The 21,635-nt window shown below is 44.9% G+C and overlaps 1 protein-coding gene across 3 annotated transcripts; it reads right to left on the reverse strand.

The window, feature by feature from the left end:
• Positions 1–66: 66 nt before the first annotated feature.
• On the reverse strand, positions 67–21,123 carry LOC121586517 (cleavage and polyadenylation specificity factor subunit 1). 3 transcript variants are annotated; one of them, XM_041903258.2, is made up of 35 exons: positions 20,282–21,123; positions 19,565–19,709; positions 19,382–19,409; positions 18,954–19,087; positions 18,687–18,767; positions 18,439–18,587; positions 18,007–18,153; positions 17,653–17,792; positions 17,422–17,532; positions 16,328–16,421; positions 16,047–16,134; positions 15,101–15,253; positions 9,330–9,381; positions 9,081–9,175; positions 8,896–8,970; positions 8,627–8,707; positions 7,893–8,126; positions 7,537–7,678; positions 7,191–7,369; positions 6,839–6,981; positions 6,443–6,638; positions 5,932–6,138; positions 5,713–5,802; positions 5,419–5,574; positions 4,875–5,235; positions 4,666–4,750; positions 4,366–4,507; positions 3,985–4,137; positions 3,522–3,698; positions 1,691–1,757; positions 1,527–1,574; positions 1,209–1,364; positions 870–999; positions 550–688; positions 67–356 (listed from the first exon to the last, which is right to left on the reverse strand). In XM_041903258.2, the coding sequence occupies exons 2-35, from the start codon at positions 19,706–19,708 to the stop codon at positions 309–311; spliced, it is 4,425 nt and encodes a 1,474-aa protein (XP_041759192.1). In that variant the 5' UTR covers position 19,709; positions 20,282–21,123; the 3' UTR covers positions 67–308. The 3 variants fall into 3 exon arrangements, with proteins under 3 accessions (XP_041759192.1, XP_041759190.1, XP_041759191.1); XM_041903256.2 differs by having other exon boundaries at positions 19,565–19,726; XM_041903257.2 differs by having other exon boundaries at positions 19,565–19,726; positions 20,183–21,123.
• Positions 21,124–21,635: the final 512 nt, after the last annotated feature.

Consider the following 21,635-nt stretch of genomic DNA (forward strand, 5'->3'; position numbering starts at 1 on the left):
TTGATGTCCATGACAGATTTGTGAGTTACATGTGTGTATCTAAAATTATTGAGCCTAAAAGACCAAGATGGTTAACGTTTTATAAAAAGACATACATTCTGAACACTGGATTGTATCAATTTTGTAGAAAAAATATTTTAAGAAACATGATTACAAGCTCCTTATGACTGAACAAAATTGATTAAACACAACTCACATTTCCATACAGAAAATAGATACAAAAAGCCTCTTCATTTCATATAAAATAGAAATGGGGGAAGATCCTGGGTCTCGCGCATGCTGAGGGGGTCTGATCAAGGATGCTGCTCTCAGAAATGAGCAGTCACCCTGTCAACTTCAAGAAGATCATCCAAGACCTAAAATGGACAGAGGGATACTTGATTCAAATATCTCATAACTAATAGTTATTTGCGCCAAGTTGATTTAGACCACATAATTAAGATGGGGACTATAGATTGGATTTAGCTACATTATTAAGATGCATCTGCCTTGGCTTGCGTAGCTAGTTTTGTCGAGAGAACTAGGCCAAAGAAGGGACTTAATACTCACTATATCAGAGGTGGTGCCGATCTTCTTGGCCAGCTCACTGCGCTCCATGGTGCTGAGGTACAGGTACTTGTTGAGCAGCTCTCCATCCAGAATGTTCCGCACCGCGTTCTGGAGCTGCCGCCGGTCAGCATGCAACATCCTGGTGGAACGAGATCCAAAAACATAGCATTAGTCTTTACCCAAAGTGTCACATTTCTAAAAAGCCACTTTTTTGCATCAGAAAGCCTGAAAAGTATTTAAGTGTAGCCAACTTTAAATTTATGGGAAAAATACTGATAACAAACCACAAAAGTTATCAGTGACCTTGTGTGGGGAGTTACCTGAATGCCTTGGGGTTTAATCCTGCATGGTGTGGCAGCATGGTGGTAAGAGCATTTTGCAACATCAGCAATCTGCGGTAGGTCTTCTCCTGCATGGGCAGCAGCAGCCCGATGCCTCCATCCAGAGTTGCTGTGGGGAGAGAGGGAAGAGGAGTTACTGCTAAATCGCCTGTAAATCCTATTTGTAGCTATTAACTATAACATGTTGATCATTCTGGGCGCAACATACCAAGAGGAGCATTTGATCAGACATATTGAAAGAAGATTAATCAGACAACTCTTTCTTCACAACTACTCCTACCCTGTATCTGTCAATACAAAGTCAAAGTTGTGTCGTACCAAACCATGTGATGTGTTTGTTGTCCCAGGCCAGGGTCTTCTTGGTGGCTGTGTCCAGTGCCCCTCGACAGGGCATCCTCCAGAAGGCGTTGACATGAGCTCCCACGTTGAAGTCTGCCCTCCTCAGGAGACGCATGCCTCCGAAACTCTCCTTAGCTACAGCAGGACACAAAGTACCAGATCAGTGATCATGACACAATACTTATTTGATATTCAGATGTTTGTGGGATAAGTATCACAACATTTGTGGTTAACCTGAGTATTCAATATTCTTCATGCTTGTAGGAGAAGTATTACCACGTTTACGTTATAACTCACCTTCAGGCAGATACATGTACACCGACAGATTCTGGTCTCGGTCTGACACTAAAACGTAGAGAAAACAGAAGGTTTACTTCGAGGTCTAGGCATACATAGGCTCTATCCAAAGAGTTAGCCTGGTAGAGTTCTCCTGATTAGCTACCAAAGTTATATAACCTTACCCAGGAATCCCAGCTGGTTGTTATCCACCATAAACTCTACGCTGTAAACCTCCAGAGGCTTGGCATCCTAGGGAACCAAACACCGAAACAAAACCATTAAGACAGGGCTCCCCAATTTCATTCAGCCGCGGGCTGATTTTTCCTTGAGCGGATGGTCGGGGGTCCGGAACATAGTTATAAATAAGTTGTACACTGCAAATTGACCGCAAGAATCCCAAACAGATATAGTATTTGACAAAATCAGAATAATTTCAAACCTTGATTACATTGGGATACATTTGGATAAAATAAATAAAATAGCTTAGAGCTCATTTCCTGGTGATTTTAGTCTTACGTCCAAGAACAAACAAAAAAATAAATTATATATATATATATATATATATATATATATATAACACACACACACACACACACACACACACACACACACTGAACAAAAATATAAACGCAACATGTAAAGTGTTGGTCCCATTTTTCATGAGCTGAAATAAAAGATCGCAGAAATGTTCCATACGCACAAAAAGCTTATTTCTCTCAAATTGTGTGCATAAATGTCTTTACGTCCTTGTTAGTGAGCATTTCAACTTTGCCAAGATAATCCATCCACCTGACAGGTGTGGCATAACAAGAAGCTGATTAAACAGCATGATCTTTGTGCTGGGGACAATAAAAGGCCACTCAAAAATGTGCAGTTTTGTCACACAACGGCACAGATGTCTCAACTTGAGGGAGCGTCCACCAGAGCTGTTGCCAGAGAATTGAATGTTCATTTCTCTACCATAAGCTGCCTCCAATGTCATTTTAGAGAATTTGGCAGTATGTCCAACCGGCCTCACAACCGCAGACCATATGTAACCACACCAGCACATGACCTCCACATCCGGCTTCTTCACCGGCGGGATCGTCTGAGGAGGGGGGGGTGCTGAGGAGTATTTCTGTCTTTAATAAAGCCCTTTTTGGGGGAAAAACTCATGCTGATAGGCTGGGCCTGGCTCCCCAGTGGGTGGGCCTATGCCCTCCCAAACCCACCCATGGCTGCGCCTCTTTCTTGGGGGGGCGGGGTAAATATTGAAGAACCCTGCATTAAGAGAAGACACTCAAACACTGGCATGAGGAATGAACATGACCGACCCTGATCATTTAAATATCCCCTCCAGCACAGCACTGCTCTCTAGAAGATAAGCTCAACACACAAGAAACCCTGGGATCCCACAAGGGAACACAGGAAAGAACAGATGGTGCTTTCTTTCATTCATGAACAGAAACACTCATCTGGGATGTACAGTTAAATCCATAAACAACAAACTAACATGGAACAAAACCCCTCAGAGAATGACAATCAGAAGAGACTAAATCCCGTGTTACTTGAACACAGTACTTTGAAGTTGATGGTTTGACATCTCATTTTACATTTACATTACATTTTAGTCATTTAGCAGACGCTCTTATACAAGAGCGACTTACAGTTAGTGAGTGCATACATTTTTTTTCTTCATACTGGTCCCCCGTGGGAAACGAACCCACAACCCTGGCGTTGCAAACGCCATGCTCTACCAACTGAGCTACACAGGACTACTTTCATGTTGTGAGATAGCAAAATATTACTTCCACAATCAAGACAGGATAACCAAATTGCTTCAGATGATAATAAACCATGTTTCTTGTAGTTACTTTCTTCTCAACTTGTTTATATTACTTTCTAGTACGTCAAGGTAGCTTACAGAATAGCTATAGCTAACTAGCCAGCTAGCTTTGTAGCAATGGATTGCGCACCTTCCATTGTTTAGCCTAGTGTTACTACTAAAGTAGTCCTGTAGCCTTGCTGTCTTACCCTGCTAATTAGCGACAGCGTCTTACTCTCAGGCTGGTATCTGAGCAGAGAGATGCTCTTCATGACGTCAGCTGCCAGGATAAAGTTCTTGATGCTAAACATCTGGTGGATGTAAAGCTGGGTGTCGATGAAGGCCATGCCTGTCAGGTCGTTGTCTTTCAGACTCCACAGAAAGATCTAGACAGAGAGAAGAATAGACAGATGCAGTAAGCACAACCAGGACTTTGTCTCAGTGTTACAGGAGAGATGGTTGACGTACCGTACTTGTGCTCCTTAAAAAGGGCTTTCTGAACAGTTCTTATAATAATGGCTAATTCAATAATATCCAAAATACATTCAACTGCAACATGTTGGCCACACAATGAAAACAATGTAAATCGGAACAGAATTATATTGAGAGGTGGGTGGGAAATACATATAGATTGGGACATCTATAGTGTATAGTCAGAGGTGGGTCTGTCACCTTCTGTCCGATGGCAGAGACCAGGTATCCGCTGCAGTGACACAGAGCTGTGACCGGTCCCTTCTGCTCCTTCTCATACAGAACCTTGAATTTGTTCTTCGTCAGGGGCTGACCGGGTTCTGGGACCACCTCAATCACATCCAGGATCAGGATCTGGATACAACAGTAGAAAGAGAAATAAGTCCAGACTAAATCAACATCATGATTTCAAATGGCATAATCTATCTGTCGGACTCCATAATAGGTCCTGAGTTTCGTGACCACCTGACCCGACTAGGAAAAACTCTGGACCCTACTTTAGACTATAACTTAGAGGACATACCTTGGGCCCAAAGGTAGTCCTGGCTCTAGTCAGTGGTCAGAGTAGTGTTGGTGACTCACCCGGCCCCTACAGGTGACCTCCTCCCCCTGCATGAGACAAGTACCGGCAGCTATGTATCCCTTCAGCCCAGACACGGTCTCCTGACTCCTCAACGCCACCGTCTTCATACAGGTCACATGCTCCCACTCCTCCAGGTCAATCCTGTTTAATAGCAGGGAGGTCAGACATCCACTACTACGCCCTAGATGCTTAAATATAGATATCTATATCAATCTTTAGAAATATGCATCAGATCTATAATGAACATGCCTCATGTTCGAGGCTATGCTCCAGATAGCTGCAGTAGCTACAGTTGTTACCGTGTGTTAGGGATGGCCTCCCAGCTGACAGGAGATATGAGCTGAATGGAGAAATTCTCCTGCTGAGGTGGGATGTAGCGCTCGTCTGAGGAGAACACAACGCCAAGGAATTTTAATGGTGGAAGAATGAATGAAGAAACAAAGATATAAACCAATGAGAAAGTGAAATGCACGTCATGGAGACAGACTAATGCATATACTAGTCCCACCTCTGTCTATGGTCTCAAACTCCTTCTCCTCTCCGGTCATTCTGGGGATGCGAGTGCAGGGGTCCTTCACGCTGGTGCACACTGCATACACCTTGGACTCTACATGGTAGGACACATAGTGAACGGTGCATCTCAGAGGAATCTTCCTGACTGGCCAGGGGGCGTCATACGACAGGTACGTGGGTAGAACACTGATCCTCAGCTCGCCCTGCTTGTTGAAGTAGAGGAAGCCTTTGGGGCAGTTGATGTTGTGGAAGGGGGAGAATGACTCGATTGGTCCGTCGATCGTCATAGGGTGGAGCCTCATCGCCCCCCGTGATGTCACCAGCATCCAGTGAGGGGAGGGGCCACAGATGAACACCTGACACACAAACAAGAAAACAACACATGAACACACAGAACTACAGTATATATATATATAAAGTCTGTGTACACAGCAGTACCTCTCCTTCAAGATGTATCTTGCAGGGAACCTGAGTATCCAAAAGTGTACCCCTCGTTACCCATGATGTATATATAGTCTTGTAAGTAGAGAACCTCTTACCCCAGAGTAGCCAGAGATATCCTCAAAGTATCTGAACCTGGCCACGCGACCTTTGACCACTGTTGGCCCCTCCTCGCTGAGACCAGCCTGACCCTCAGCCTTCTTATCTTTCTTCACCTTCGACTTCTTCTCCCGGAAGTTGATGTTGTGGGGCATCTGAGACGAGACAGGAGAACAGTTGGTAGACATAATAATCAGTGTTGAATGGACATTTTGGGACTGGTTTCCCAGACACAGATTAAGCAGTCCTAAAAGTTGTTGACTTTTCTTGTCCAATGACCTTGCTCTTCTTACCTTCTTGAAGCGGACCTTCAGGTTGCTCTGAGCCTGCTGCTGGTCGTATGGGAACGCTTCATAGATCAGAAGCTCCTGTTCAACATGGACCTGGGAAAGAAACGGAACATACAGCCTCATATGTCTAAAGCAATTTCCCAAATTGGAATCAATTAAGTACTACTGCTACATATTCTGGTGTTCAGTCACTCTACTTTAATACCCGTACTGAAAACTCACCAGCAGGTAGGGTCTGCAGTGGTTGTTGCCGAGCGACACCAGGACCACCTCTTTGACCAATGGGATCTCTCCCTGTCGTGTCACTTCCTCCTTTTTCCCCTCCCCCTGGGCTGCTGATTGGCCGGCGGAGCTGTCAACCAACACTCTCTGGCCAACAGGGAAGTTCTTGACCAGGAACACCAGTCTCCAGTCAGGTAGCTGGTAGATCTAGAGAACAGGAGGAAGTTGTTTTACTATAGCTCTATCCTGTAGAAAAAGTTCACCTGTCGGTTGTGGTGTCACTCATTGCTACGGCCACAGTTCCTGTGGATTTCTGAGCATAAGACTAAAGTTCCCAGGCTTTTATCCAACCTCTAAATAACTAGTATAGTATAGTATAAATGTTGGCATTAAACAGTATTAGAATTTTTACAGCTGTGTAAATTATGTAAACTAAATGATTACAATACAATGTGTATTGATACAGCTATTGTTAATATTATGCTGATAAACTAGCGACATTGATCCTGACCTCCATGACGCCGTTCTCGCGGACCATCATGCACCAGTGTGTGGGTTCAGCTCGTCCCGACGTCCCCTCGGACCCCCCACCCAGGGCCCCAGAGGAGGACAGGCGGTACCCGGGGTGGGACTCGTCTTTGGTGGGGGTGATGCCTGCTGGGTTACAGTCTCCATACAACATCTCCTCCTCATCATCCACTGTGTTACTAAAGAGGAGACATGGGAGAGAGGTTTACTGCTAAACTCTGAGGTGAGACAGTGCTTCCACTGACTAAGAGACGAGATGCAGCCACCCCCCAAAAAAAGTGTCCATAGGGAAAGTTGGTATAGCTCTCATTCTTCAGTTCAAAACGATATACTTCATTCAAAAACATCCTACCTGAGGTCCTATATGATTGGCTCTTACCTGAGGTCCTGTATAATGGTCTCGGTCTCTGATTGGCTCTTGAACATGGTGTCTTGATCCTCGGTGTGACAGGTCTGCTTGTTCTCTGTGGTGAACATCCCGCTGACATCACGGAACGCACACAGCGTGATCACACAGGGTTGCTGTACGGGCGGGGAGAGAGAGAGAGATTGTCACCGGTCTGAGAATCATATTTTTTCACTAATTCATCCATCGGGTTGTGTTGTAATACTGCCTGACTTAGTTGTACAGTGTAGGATATGACCGTGACTCACAGCAGCTATATGTGGTTTCTGCAGGGCCAGGCTGTAGTGTAATGTGTTGTGTTACGTAGTGTTGTACCGTGACTCACAGAAGCTATATGGGGTTTCTGCAGGGCCAAGCGGTGGGTCTTGCCCATGTAGGAGTCGGTCTTCAGGACGAACATGGTGACCACTCCGTCGGCCGTCATGATCACCACATAGGGGTCCGCTACGGAGCACTGCACTATGGGAGAACCCAGGTCCACCGGGATGAAGTGCAGCTGGGTCACTGGAAGGAACGTCAATCAATGAAATGCAATTCTAAAGCGCTTTTTACATTGACAGTTGTCACAAAGTGCTTGACAGTCAGTTAAAGAGAGGATGAGTTAGAGGTAGGGACACAGAGTATCATGGATTATTTTCTTCTTTTATTGAAAGACGGACAGATCTCTCTACCTCCTTCCAGTAGCCGTATACCCATGGGGGAGACCTGGATGATGTATTTGTTGTCTCCGATGTTCCCAGCGAACACAGTGGGTCCCTGGGTGGCGAAACCACTGGTGTCCAGCTCCATGATCTCCTGACCCGTCTGCAGGATCTAGAGAACCACACAGGAGGGGTTCCAGTTAACGTCAATAAACCTCAATCATTACCCTTAACTCAATCAACATTACAGGCTCAATCTAAACATGCTGGAGCACTGTAAGAGAGGAACAAGCTCCCTTTCAGACTGCTGCGTAGAGCAGAGTGTGTCTCGGGGTGCAGCGTGTGTACTGTACTGTGTAGAGATGCGGTGGGAGGTGTGGGTGTACCATGGTGGAGTCCTCTCTGCTGAGAATCAGGAAGCCATGTTTTTTCTTGTCGTCCTCCACTGGCGCAGGCTCCGTCTTCTCCTCCTCTTCCTCAGGGGTCTCACCCTCTCCCTCAGCTGCAGGAGGCTTGTCTTTCTCCTTGTCTTTCTCCTTGACCTCATTGGAGATGACAGTCCACAAGTCATGGCAACCTGGCAGCTCAAAGGTGGTGACCACCTGGGGGCGGATGCTTCTCTGGGAGGGGCCAGGACAAAAAACGATCATCAATGATCAATAACAGAACTATGACCCCTAGGAGTAAGTGACCACCTGGGGACGGATGCTCCTCTGGGATGGGAATGGGCCAGACAAAACAGTCATCAATAACTACAGAACAATGGCCAGAAGGAATAACTGAATCATCCACTCTCAAAGCGGACTCTGAAAATATTAGCTCTTCCCATTGTTTTCCGGCAGCTACGCCATGCTAATGCGCCACGTTGCCATGAACTATCAGTGCAGTAATCTATAACTCTTCACAATGCTCTTTACTTGAATGCATGTATAAGTGTGTCTGGGTGGTTTATAAGCTGCTCCATTGATCTCTGAGGCAGCAGCCCTGGTAAACCCAGAGTGGTTGTTCTCTGTAGCACCGTCACTGAACCTGAGGTAGATAGGCCTCGCCACCACAGGTCTTAGAACAGTGCAGCCACACGCATGCACTTGCACAGAAATACAAAAAGTAGAGTATTTACCTGAAGCACAGACAGACCCCCGTTCTTCCCAAAGCCAGAACACACCACTATCTCCAGGTCAGGCTCTGGGTTGGTCTGGAACTGTGGACACAGAAACACCAGACACAGGGCTTAGTGGGTCTTACTGTTTGCATAGCAAGTGCTTGAGAAAATACCTTGCTAGAGGTATTAGATATTGATCAGTGCTTTCAGAAATACAACACAGCCATGATGGACATCATGACCGGAAAGACTGGCGATCTGGAATGAAAGTTAAAGTGTTTTAGTACCTCTTCAGAGAGGAAGGCTGGCTCCCCCATGGACGCACCAGCACAAGGTCCGATGTTCAATATGCTGTCACACACCTGGAGCCAAACATACCAAAACCATATTGTAAAGTCTGCAATAACCAAGACTAGAGGAATATGAATAATGAAATGATAAAGCTTCAGCTGGGGGTAACAAGGGGTCCTACCTCAAAGGAGTAGGTGGCCAACTGAGTGCCAGACGCCGCCTCGCTCCCGTACACCTCAATTTCATCTACCTCATCAGGCAGTTGGTTCTTACCAGCTGGACAGAGGACATGGGAGGAAACACGTAATTTATAAATATAAAAACATTATTATAGGTGACCTTATCACCTCAGTTAGTTCCATACATATGTAAAGAAGGGTAATATGCAACACACAACCAAGACATTGTAATACACCAACTGTCCAAATACCTGTCAAGTTGGTAGAGGAATCACCCCTCTTCTTTTTACTCGGAGGTTCCTCCTGGAATTATTATCAAGTTCATTATGCAATTTATATCATAATACATACATAGGAATGTGTATCAGCAATTCATTTAGCATTTTTATTTACAAAATGGACAATGGGTGGCTGGTAGACTAGCAGTAAGAGCGTTGGGCCAGCAACCGAAAGGACGCTGGTTCGAATACCCGAGCCGACAAGGTGAAAAATCTGCCGATGTGCCCTTGAGCAAGGCACTTAACCCTAATTTGGTCCAGGGGGGCCGTACTACTATGGCTGACCCTGGAAAACAACACATTTCACTGCACCTATCCGGTGTATGTGACAATAAAACATCACATATTAAGTGTCATATTTCCACATCTGATAGTCAAAGTATAGTCACAACAGCAGTTGAAGTGCTAAAAGGTGGTTTATAGGTGGAACACGAGCACAGAAGCTTTTCAAGGACAACGACTGCTACTTTTTTTTTAAACCACAAAATGAATCATCCTCTTTTGGCGACGTCAACATCCATCCCCACAGCCCAGCTAAACCTGCCTTAGATAGCTCCTTTGTCCCACCCCCCATACAAAGCGGAGACCGACTCAATCGGTGCCTCCAGTGATACTATCTCTTTCATCGTTACCCAACGCTTAGGTTTACCTCCACTGTACTCATATCCTTCCATATCCTTTTCTGTACATAATGCCCTGAATCTATTCTACAACGCCCGGAAACCTGCCCCTTTTTTTCTCTGTACCCAATGCACTAGAAGACCAGTACTTAAAGTCTTTAGCCGTATCCTTATTCTACTCCTCCTCTGGTGATGTAGAGGTTAACCCAGGCCATGTAGCCCCCAGTATCACTCCTACTCCCCAGGGGTTATCATTTGTTTACTTCTGTAATCGTGAAAGCCTTGGTTTCTTGCACGTTAACATCCGAAGCCTCCTCCCTAAGTTTGAGGTATTCACTGCGTTAGCACACTCCGCCAACCCTGATGTTCCAGCAGTGTCTGAATCCTGGCTTAGGATGCAACTACAACATTTTCCGTCTCGATAGAACTGCCAAAGGGGGTGGGGTTGCAATCTACTGTAGAGATAGCCTGCAGAGCTCTATCATACTATCCAGGTCTGTGCCCAAACAGTTTGAGCTTCTACTTCTAAAAATCCACCTTTCCAGAAATAAGTGTCTCACTATTGCCACTTGCTGCAGACCCCCCTCAGCCCCGAGCTGTGCCCTGGACACCATATGTGAACTGATTGCCCCCCCATCTATCCTCAGAGTTCGTACTGCTTGGTGACCTAAACTGGGATATGCTTAACACCCCGGCCAACCTACAATCTAAACTAGATGCCCTCAATCTCACACAAGTTATCAACGAACCTACCAGGTACAACCCTAAATCTGTAAACATGGGCACCCTCATAGATATCTTCCTGACAAATGTACCCTCTAAATACACCTCCGCTGTCTTCAACCAGGATCTCAGCGATCACTGCCTTATTGCCTGCGTCCGTAATGGGTCCGCGATCAAACGACCACCCCTCATCACTGTCAAACGCTCCCTAAAACACTTTAGCGAGCAGGCCTTTCTAATTGACCTGGCCCGGGTATCCTGGATGGATATTGACCTCATTCCGTCAGTAGAGGATGCCTGGTTGTTCTTTAAAAGTGCTTTCCTCTCAATCTTAAATAAGCATGCCCCATTCAAAAAAATTCAGAACTAAGAACAGATATAGCCCCTGGTTCTCCTCAGACTTGACTGCCCTTGACCAACACAAAAACATCCTGTGGCGTACTGCATTAGCATCGAACAGCCCCCGCGATATGCAACTTTTTAGGGAAGTCAGGAACCAATATACACAATCAGTTAGGAAAGCAAAGGCTAGCTTTTTCAAACAGAAATTTGCATCCTGTAGCACTAACTCCAAAAAGTTTTGGGACACTAAAGTCCATGGAAAATAAGAGCACCTCCTCCCAACTGCCCACTGCACTGAGGCTAGGAAACACTGTCACCACCGATAAATCTACAATAATCGAGAATTTCAACAAACTTTTTGCTACGGCTGGCCATGCTTTCCACCTGGCTCCCACTACCCCGTCCACCAGCTCTGCACCCTCCGCTGCAACATGCCCATGCCCCCCCACTTCTCCTTCACACAAATTCCGACAGCTGATATTCTGAAAGAGCTGAAAAATCTGGACCCCTACAAATCAGCTGGGCTAGACAATCTGGACCCTTTCTTTCTAAAATTAGCCGCCGAAATTGTCGCAACCCCTATTACTAGCCTGTTCAACCTCTCTTTCGTAATGTCTGAGATCCCCAGAGATTGGAAAGCTGCCGCGGTCATCCCCCTCTTCAAAAGGGGGTGACACTCTAGATCCAAACTGTTATAGACCTATATCCATCCTGCCCTGCCTTTCGAAAGTATTTGAAAGCCAAGTTAACAAACCTTCTCCGCTATGCAATCCGGTTTCCGAGCTGGTCATGGGTGCACCTCAGCCACGCTCAAGGTCCTAAACGATATTATAAACGCGATCGATAAAAGACAGTACCACGCAGCCGTCTTCATCGACCTGGCCAAGGCTTTCGACTCTGTCAACCATCGCATTCTTATTGGCAGACTAAATAGCCTTGGTTTCTCTAATGACTGCCTCGCCTGGTTCACCAACTACTTCTCAGATAGAGTTCAATGTGTCAAATCGGAGGGCCTGTTGTCTGGACCTCTGGCCGTCTATGGGGGTGCCACAGGGTTCAATTCTCGGGCCGACTATTCTCTGTGTACAGTGGGGGAAAACAGTATTTAGTCAGCCACCAATTGTGCAAGTTCTCCCACTTAAAAAGATGAGAGGCCTGTAATTTTCATCATAGGTACATGTCAACTATGACAGACAAAATGAGGGGAAAAAATCCAGAAAATCACATTGTAGGATTTTTTATGAATTTATTTGCAAATTATGGTGGAAAATAACTATTTAGTCAATAACAAAAGTTTCTCAATACTTTGTTATATACCCATTGTCGGCAATGACACAGGTCAAACGTTTTCTGTAAGTCTTCACAAGGTTTTCACACACTGTTGCTGGTATTTTGGCCCATTCCTCCATGCAGATCTCCTCTAGAGCAGTGATGTTTTGGGGCTGTCGCTGGGCAACACGGACTTTCAACTCCCTCGAAAGATTTTCTATGGGGTTGAGATCTGGAGCCTGGCTAGGCCACTCCAGGACCTTGAAATGCTTCTTACGAAGCCACTCCTTCGTTGCCCGGGCGGTGTGTTTGGGATCATTGTCATGCTGAAAGACCCAGACACGTTTCATCTTCAATGCCCTTGCTGATGGAAGGAGGTTTTCACTCAAAATCTCACGATACATGGCCCCATTCATTCTTTCCTTTACACGGATCAGTCGTCCTGGTCCCTTTGCAGAAAAACAGCCCCAAAGCATGATGTTTCCACCCCCATGCTTCTTTGGATGCAACTCAGCATTCTTTGTCCTCCAAACACGACGAGTTGAGTTTTTACCAAAAAGTTCTATTTTGGTTTCATCTGACCATATGACATTCTCCCAATCCTCTTCTGGATCATCCAAATGCACTCTAGCAAACTTCAGACGGGCCTGGACATGTACTGGCTTAAGTAGGGGAACACGTCTGGCACTGCAGGATTTGAGTCCCTGGCGGCGTAGTATGTTACTGATGGTAGGCTTTGTTACTTTGGTCCCAGCTCTCTGCAGGTCATTCACTAGGTCCCCCCGTGTGGTTCTGGGATTTTTGCTCACCGTTCTTGTGATCATTTTGACCCCACGGGGTGAGATCTTGCGTGGAGCCCCAGATCGAGGGAGATTATCAGTGGTCTTGTATGTCTTCCATTTCCTAATAATTGCTCCCACAGTTGATTTCTTCAAACCAAGCTGCTTACCTATTGCAGATTCAGTCTTCCCAGCCTGGTGCAGGTCTACAATTTTGTTTCTGGTGTCCTTTGACAGCTCTTTGGTCTTGGCCATAGTGGAGTTTGGAGTGTGACTGTTTGAGGTTGTGGACAGGTGTCTTTTATACTGATAACAAGTTCAAACAGGTGCCATTAATACAGGTAACGAGTGGAGGACAGAGGAGCCTCTTAAAGAAGAAGTTACAGGTCTGTGAGAGCCAGAAATCTTGCTTGTTTGTAGGTGACCAAATACTTATTTTCCACCATAATTTGCAAACAAATTCATTAAAAATCCTACAATGTGATTTTCTGGATTTTCTCTCTCTCAATTTGTCTGTCATAGTTGACGTGTACCTATGATGAAAATTACAGGCCTCTCTCATCTTTTTAAGTGGGAGAACTTGCACAATTGGTGGCTGACTAAATACTTTTTTCCCCCACTGTATATCAATGATTTCGCTCTTGCTGCTGGTGACGCTCGGATCCACCTCTATGCGGACGACACCATTTTGTATACATCTGGCCCTTCATTGGACACTGTTAACAAACCTCCAAACGAGCTTCAACGCCATACAACACTCCTTCCGTAGCCTCCAACTACTCTTAAACACTAGTAAAACTAAATGCATGCTCTTCAACCGAACGCTGCTTGCACCCGCCCACCCGACTAGAATCACTACTCTCGGCGGGTCTGACCTAGAGTATGTGGACAACTACAAATACCTAGGTGTCTGGTTAGACTGTAAACTCTCCTTCCAGACTCACATTAAGCATCTCCAATCAAAAGTTAGATCTAGAATCGGCTTCCTATTTCGCAACAAAGCCTCCTTCACTCATGCTGCCAAACATGCCCTCGTAAAACTGACTATCCTACCGATCCTTGACTTCGGCGATGTCATTTACAAAATAGCCTCCAACACTCTATTCAGCTAATTGGATGTAGTCTATCACAGTGTCATCCGTTTTGTCACCAAAGCCCCATATACTACCCACCATTGTGACCTGTACGCTCTCGTTGGTTGGCCCTCACTACATATTCGTCGCCAAACCCACTGGCTCCAGGTCATCTATAAATCACTGCTAGGAAAATCCCTGTCTTAACTTAGCTCACTGGTCACCATAGCAACACCCACCCGTAGTCTGCGCTCCAGCAGGTATATCTCACTGGTCATCCCCAAAGCCAACACCTCCTTTGGCCACCATTCCTTCCAGTTCTCTGCTGCCAATGACTGGAACGAACTGCAAAAATCTCTGAAGCTGGAGACTTATCTCCCTCACTAACTTTAAGCGTCAGTTGTCAGAGCAGCTTACCGATCACTGCACCTGTACACAGCCTTTCTGAAATTAGCCCACCCAACTACCTCATCCCCATATTGTTATTTATTTTGCTAATTTGCACCCCAGTATCTCTATTTGCACATCTATCATTCCAGTGTTAATACGAAATTGTAACTATTTTGCACTATGGCCTATTTATTGCCTTACCTCCATAACTTACTACATTCGCACACACTGTATATATATTTTCTCTTGCATTTTTTACCCCATATGTAACTCTGTTGTTGTTTTTATCGCACTTTATCTTGGCCAGGTCGCAGTTGTAAATGAGAACGTGTTCTCAACTGGCTTACCTGGTTAAATAAAGGTGAAATAAAATATTTTTTTTTACAATTGGCTACATTTTGAAGCTCAATTTGATTAATTATGCCTCAACTAGAATCTATACATCTATGGAATCTTTACATTTTTGACAGAATCACTCACAGCAATATGCCACAGGGACCAGACGGAAGAGAATATCTACATATCAACTAAAATCCAAACCAACTCACCTGCTTCTCCTCATCGGTCTCCTCTTCCTTCTCTTTGTCCTCCTCCACTGTTGGTTTCTCTGGATTCTCCTGGTACTTCTCTGTGTATTTCAGCAAGAGGCTGTTTCCCAGCCGGGACCCCAGGAACAGATACCCAGGCTCCATGGTCATCATCTGTGGGGACGAGGCAGAGGGGTGAAGAGGAGGAGCAGACACAGGGGTGAAGAGGAGGAGCAGAGACGGGGGTGAAGAGGAGGAGCAGAGACGGGGGTGAAGAGGAGGAGCAGAGACGGGGGTGAAGAGGAGGAGAAGAGACGGGGGTGAAGAGGAGGAGAAGAGACGGGGGTGAAGAGGAGGAGAAGAGACGGGGGTGAAGAGGAGGAGAAGAGACGGGGGTGAAGAGGAGGAGAAGAGACGGGGGTGAAGAGGAGGAGAAGAGACGGGGGTGAAGAGGAGGAGCAGAGACAGGGGTGAGAGGAGGAGCAGAGACAGGGGTGAGAGGAGGAGCAGAGACAGGGGTGAGAGGAGGAGCAGAGACAGGGGTTATAGGTGGGGAACCTCTATGCTTCCACAGCTCCTCCATGACCAGTTCTCTCTTTGCCAACGGCTGGCAGCAGACTGAGAATATCACTGCACTGCTCTCTTCAACACTAAGTGTGTGTGTCTGTGTGTGTATACCAGTCCTTCTATGCCAAAAACTTTCTCAATAATGCGCTCTCTTCCCGCTTTCTCTCCCCTCCCGCTGTACATAAGTTTGCGCATAATGCATTAAACTGTCAAGTAAGGGTTGCTGTCAGCACATATTCTGTGTGTGTGTGTGTGTGTGTGTGTGTGTGTGTGTAATGCGTCTGGAACGGCATCTGTCCATAAGACTTTCCCCTGGAGGGCCAGAGGCCTGTGTCAGCACACTGTCCTCACAGTAAACTCATGCTGCCACACACACACACAGCTACTGTTTGCTACTTACACAGGTGGTGAGGACGCTGGCAGCAGCCTTGTCAAAGTGGAAGGCCCGGACACTTCTCATGCCATCAGTGATCAGGGTCAACACATAGCTGCAGAGAGGAGACAGGCACATAGTCAAGGCATGACTCTTACAAGGTCATGACTAAATACAATGCAGTTATTTTTACTATACCACACTGATTTGAGGGCACAGAACATAGCTTTAACAAGGTCTAATAAAGCATTTATGGAAAATAAATATAGCTAATAAATCCCATCGCAACTGTTCTATTCTTTACTCACATCTCTCCTCCTTTCAGAGAGATGACCATCTTATCAGAGCCGATGAAGGTGGACTGGGAACAATCTAGTGTGATCTTCACCTCCTCCTGTATACCTGAAACACCAACACACAGCCTTATTAGAAGACAAAGGCTCATACATGCTTACAACACGTTATAAAGCTTTATACCTGCAGGTATATTGCAGCTTAAGCACGACACCATCATTAAGTTTGCTGACGACACAACAGTGGTAGGCCTGATCACCGACAACGATGAGACAGCCTATAGGGAGGTCCGAGACCTGGCAGAAAAAGGAGGGCTGAACACGCCCCCATTCACATCGACGGGGCTGTAGTGGAGCGTGTCGAGAGCTTCAAGTTCCTTGGTGTCCACATCACCAACAAACTATCATGGTCCAAACACACAAAGACAGTCGTGAAGAGGGCAAGACAACGCATATTCCCCCTCAGGAGAATGAAAAGATTTGGCATGGTTCCCCAGATCCTCAAAAAGTTCTACAGCTGCACCATCAACAGCATCCTGACCGGTTGCATCACCGCCTGGTATGGCAACTGCTCCAAAAGGTCCAAAAGCCTCCTTAACAGCCTTTACCCCCAAGCCATAAGACTGCTGAACAATTAATCAAATGGCCACCCGGACTATTTACATTTGACCCCCCCCTTTTGTTTTTACACTGCTGCTACTCGCTGTTTATTATCTATGAATAGTCACTTTACCTCTACCTACATGTACATATTACCCCAATTACCTCGACTAACCTGTACCTCCGCAAATTGACTCGGTACCCCCTGTATATAGCCTCGTTATTGTTATTTTACTGTGTTACTTTTTTACTTTAGTTTATTTAGTCAATCTTTTCTTAACTCTTATTTTCTTAAAATTGCATTGTTGGTTAAGGGCTTGTAAGTAAGCATTTAACAGTAAGGTCTACACCTGTTGTATTCAGCGCATGTGACAAATAATATTTGATTTGACCAAATTACTTTCCTAGGCATGGTATACATTTCTTAGGAATATTAACTAGGCTGCTTTGCTTTCTATATGGAGTGAGCTTGAGAACAATGTGTACTATAGTCCTCAGTCAGTACTTACGCAGGGGGAAGGCGGTGGTCCCAGTGGTCTGTGTGTTGAGTGACACGCCATATGGAGGAACACTCTGGTTGAGGTATAACAGGGAGTTGACAGCAAACACCACCACACCACCTAGAAACACAACAGGAATAAATTCATATTTTGAGTCATGATATGATCTATAAACTGATCATACAAGTCTCCATCTGTAACGCTGAACATACAGTATGAACCCAGTAAGTGAGGGATTACCAATGGGCTTGGGCACAGCCATGACCTGTGTGCAGTCAAAAGGCAGGTTGCTGAGGGACCAGATGACAGGATGAACCTTCTGCATGATGTTGAGTGAGATGGCTACAATACTGCAGGTGTCCTGTCTCACTGCTACACGCCTGGAGGAGGAGGACATGGTCAGACTAGAGTTACACACCACAATATTACCAGTCATAAACAGGGCTTAACAAGACATGGCTAAGTTCCAACAAGCGGCTAAGTTCAATAGCCTTCTTCATGTTAACTCGTCAGCAGACCTTTGTTTCGGGGTGGGAGGTCTCCTTAGACAGACAGGAGGAACAGAGAGGACAGGTGCTGTTGTGGTGTACTGACCCAGGCCACGTCTGGTTGGGCTCATACAGGATGAGCAATGTGGGCTCATAGTAACCGTGGAGGAACTTCATATCTACGATGTTCAGAAGCTTCTCATCCAGCTCACGGACATCTATGATATAGCTGGGAAGAAAGCTGGACTTTGGCCTGCATGGGTGGTAAAAGAAAAACACGAGGCAAGATGGCTGATAAGAAATTATCAAATCCAAAACATCAAAAAACTGTTATTACAACTCAAATGTTTAGTTTATTTGATAATAAAAGTTGATTTTATTTGATAATAACCTAAGTGCATTGCTATAGGTATCCTAAATATCACTACAAGATGCTATGGATTGTAGGACTCCCTGGGAAAAAAACTGTAGCAGATGTTACTCAGTGGACTATCCTAGATAAATGAATCAAACAATGAAATTCAATATATCTACATACCCTTCCACTACTCCCTCCTGTTCATCAGTAAGTGTGTCTTTTCTGAATGGCAGCACCACCAGCTGAGTTCCATACACCAGCATCACAGCACAGCGGTTCTCTGGGTCCACACGGACCATGGGGATGTGCAGGTTCTGGACAAACCCATCCTGAAGATACAACAATTATTTTTCATATATGCTCATTTTGGTAGTGATTTGCAGTGTATGTCTTTGAATGTTTTTCAAGCACAGTTAATTTCCTCTTACCCTCAGCTCTGGCTCCTCAAAGAAGTGAAGCGAGAGAGTCTTCAGATCATGTGTTCCTGGATCATACTCCACCACTGACAGCTGGAGTAAACAACCAGGACATTGTAAACCGCAGTCAGACATTTTATAGGGTAGACTGCTTGCACCTACTACGTACTGCTACATGATAAATGGATATTGAAAGAATAAAGTAGGCCAAAGTAACCTGGAATATGAAAGCTGTGAGTTTAGGATTAGTATAACAATCAATCAAGACGTCTCAGGTACCTTAGCATCTTTGAAGCTGAGCAGGAGAGCGTCTCTGTTGGCTCCTACTAGCTGAACAGAGGCCATGGACATGACGTTACCGAACAGGGAGAAACAGGCCACCTGCTCCAGCTTCTCCTTACGACTCTTGACACCTGCAGAGGACAAGGAAGAGATCAAGGAAGTGTCAAAGAAGAAATCAGGTGTCAGAGATGGTCTGTAATGTTGACACGTGCATGTCTAAGGAAGGCTGACAACATAATAATAGCATACAGTCAGTGGTTCACTAGTCTTTCAAGACAGACATGTTGGCTCCCACAATGTTACCAATGTTCCAGTATAGTGGAACTTAGCATAGTGCTGTTGCCCGGCCCCTAGGTCTCGGATTTCCACCAGAATAGCTCTTCTCATCAGAATGTTGCTAGAGTGCAAGGCAGTTTTGGACATACCTGTTGATTTGTCTGTCTTTGAAGCATTCTGAAATATGAAGAGAAAGATGTGAATGTAAGCTGGATTTCAAGAAGAAAAGTTGCCCACGACAGGTAGCTACAATCTTTATTTAAATTGCTCTCATTGTACTTTTTATCAGTGATCGAGGAATGAAAGATGAACATAGCTAAGAGTTACTTTACCTCCACATCGTGAATGATCCTGTAGACGTAAAGCTGAGATGTTCCAGCGACGACCAGGTTCTTCTCCTCGTTGGAGATGAAGTTACAGTAGACAGAGAACTCGATGGCGGTGGGGGAGTGAGCTTGGCGGTACACGGCATACATCCTGCAAGCCACCAGCACCTTAACGTTACAGCAGAGATCACACTGTTATTAGCTAACGTTCGATATTAATCTGGACAAGCATTATATTAGAAGACACGTCTATGGATATTGCACCAGTAACGTTACTACTTAGCTAGTTAGAATAAATAACTACGTTGATACTTTGTACACCGTGGATCAACATATTGGTGTCAGGCTTGAATACAACCCAGGCAGGGATGATTGTTAGCAAGCTAGTAGTACAGTGGTTTACGGGTCAATTATGATTTTAGTTGGCTCGCGTGTCTACTTGCTTCGTCCCGCAACGAGCCAAACAATGTATCGTTTCGGGACAAAGCAAGTCTGCTACTTGCTGTTACTTTATTTGGGAGAATACTAGCTACAGTATATTTCCAATGAGTTAGGTATCTAGATAGCTACATATTTTAAAATAACGTAGCTTAGCTAGCTAGTTAGCATAGCAGTTTGTCTCACTTGCCAATGCTCCACTCCCGTCGGTTAGCTGGACAGCTTGCTAACAACGTTAGCTAGCTTAGCTTCTAGGTGTTCCAGTATTTTATCACATAAACCTACCTATTATGAACAAGCTACAATAGTTTCCAGTTTGGATCTTGCCTTTCTCTCACTTTTATTACAGCATAATTCATACGCTCCAATTGCTAAAATTATAAATAACTGTCTGAAGTTATTTTCATTCAATCATTTCCCATACTGCCGTTCGCCCCACGTGAGCAGCTAAAACTGAATTCGGCAAGAAAAAGCGACCACACAACAATAGTTCCTACCTTTATAGAAAAATATGTGTTCAGATTGAAATCGCACCATGATGTGTGCATTGCAGTTGTGTACATAAAAATAAGACAGGACACGTTTAATTTAACAAATCTTCAATTACTGCCACCTTTTTACAAAAGAAAAGTTGTTACAAAAAGTAAATGTAAAAAATCATGATAAGTAAAGTAATTGTTTGGCTTTACGAGACACATTACCAGTTAAAATTACACAGGTAAAATTCAATGTCATACCATTGGAGGTGCGTTATGTTTCACTGATTATAAACATAACTATACTGGAAACAATATGGTTAGAATCCATTACATTCGTCTAATTCATATGATTGAATTGAAGTGCATGCTTTGGTATGGATAAGAATTAGTATTTGTAATCATACTGTAGAAGAAGGCTATATTGTCGTCTCATAAATAAACAGTAGCGGCTTAAACACACAAGTTATTAAGATGCATGATTAATTAAGTGACCTCCCTACTGGTAATTTTTTTTCTTAAACTCCATTGTTGGTTTTGGGCTTGTAAATAAGTGTTTCACTGTAATGTTGTACAGTGTTGTATTCGGCGCATGAGGCAAATAAAATTTGATTTGATCATGCACAAGAAGCCGGTGTTTGGAGGATATATTGGCACGGGTGTTGTTAGGCCCGAGACGAAGTCGAGTGCATCCTGTTTCTATTGATCATCCTTGATGTTTCTTCAACTTGATTGAGTCCACCAGTGGTAAATTCAATTGATTGGATTTGATTGGGAAAGGCACACACCTGTCTTATTAAAAAGGTCCCACAGGTGACGAAGGAATTGTCCATAGAGCTCCGAGACAGGATTGTGTCAAGGCACAGATCTGGGGAAGGGTACCAAAACATTTCTGCAGCATTGAAGGTCCCCAAGAACACCAACACCAATTTGTAAGTCGCTCTGGATAAGAGTGTCTGCTAAATGACGAAAATGTAAATGTAAATGTAACACAGTGCCCTCCATCATTCTTAAATGGAAGAAGTTTGGAACCACCAAGACTCTTCCTAGAGCTGGCCCCCCGGCCAAACTGACAATCGGGGGACAAGGGCCTTGGTCAGGGAGGTGACCAAGAACCCAATGGTCACTCTGACAGAGCTCCAGAGTTCCTCTGTGGAGATGGG

Source organism: Coregonus clupeaformis, chromosome 17 (genome assembly GCF_020615455.1).
Source record: "Coregonus clupeaformis isolate EN_2021a chromosome 17, ASM2061545v1, whole genome shotgun sequence".
NCBI classification, from domain to species: domain Eukaryota; kingdom Metazoa; phylum Chordata; class Actinopteri; order Salmoniformes; family Salmonidae; genus Coregonus; species Coregonus clupeaformis.

Bases quoted from the DNA above. Each gene is read 5' to 3' on its own strand.
- LOC121586517 (XM_041903258.2), bottom strand. From the start codon at position 19,708: ATGTATGCCGTGTACCGCCAAGCTCACTCCCCCACCGCCATCGAGTTC. The intron at 7,370-7,536 runs GTAGAGAGATCT...CGTTCCTTCCAG, and splicing joins TATACGGCTACTGGAAGGAG to TGACCCAGCTGCACTTCATC. The intron at 689-869 runs GTAACTCCCCAC...TCGTTCCACCAG, and splicing joins TTAAACCCCAAGGCATTCAG to GATGTTGCATGCTGACCGGC.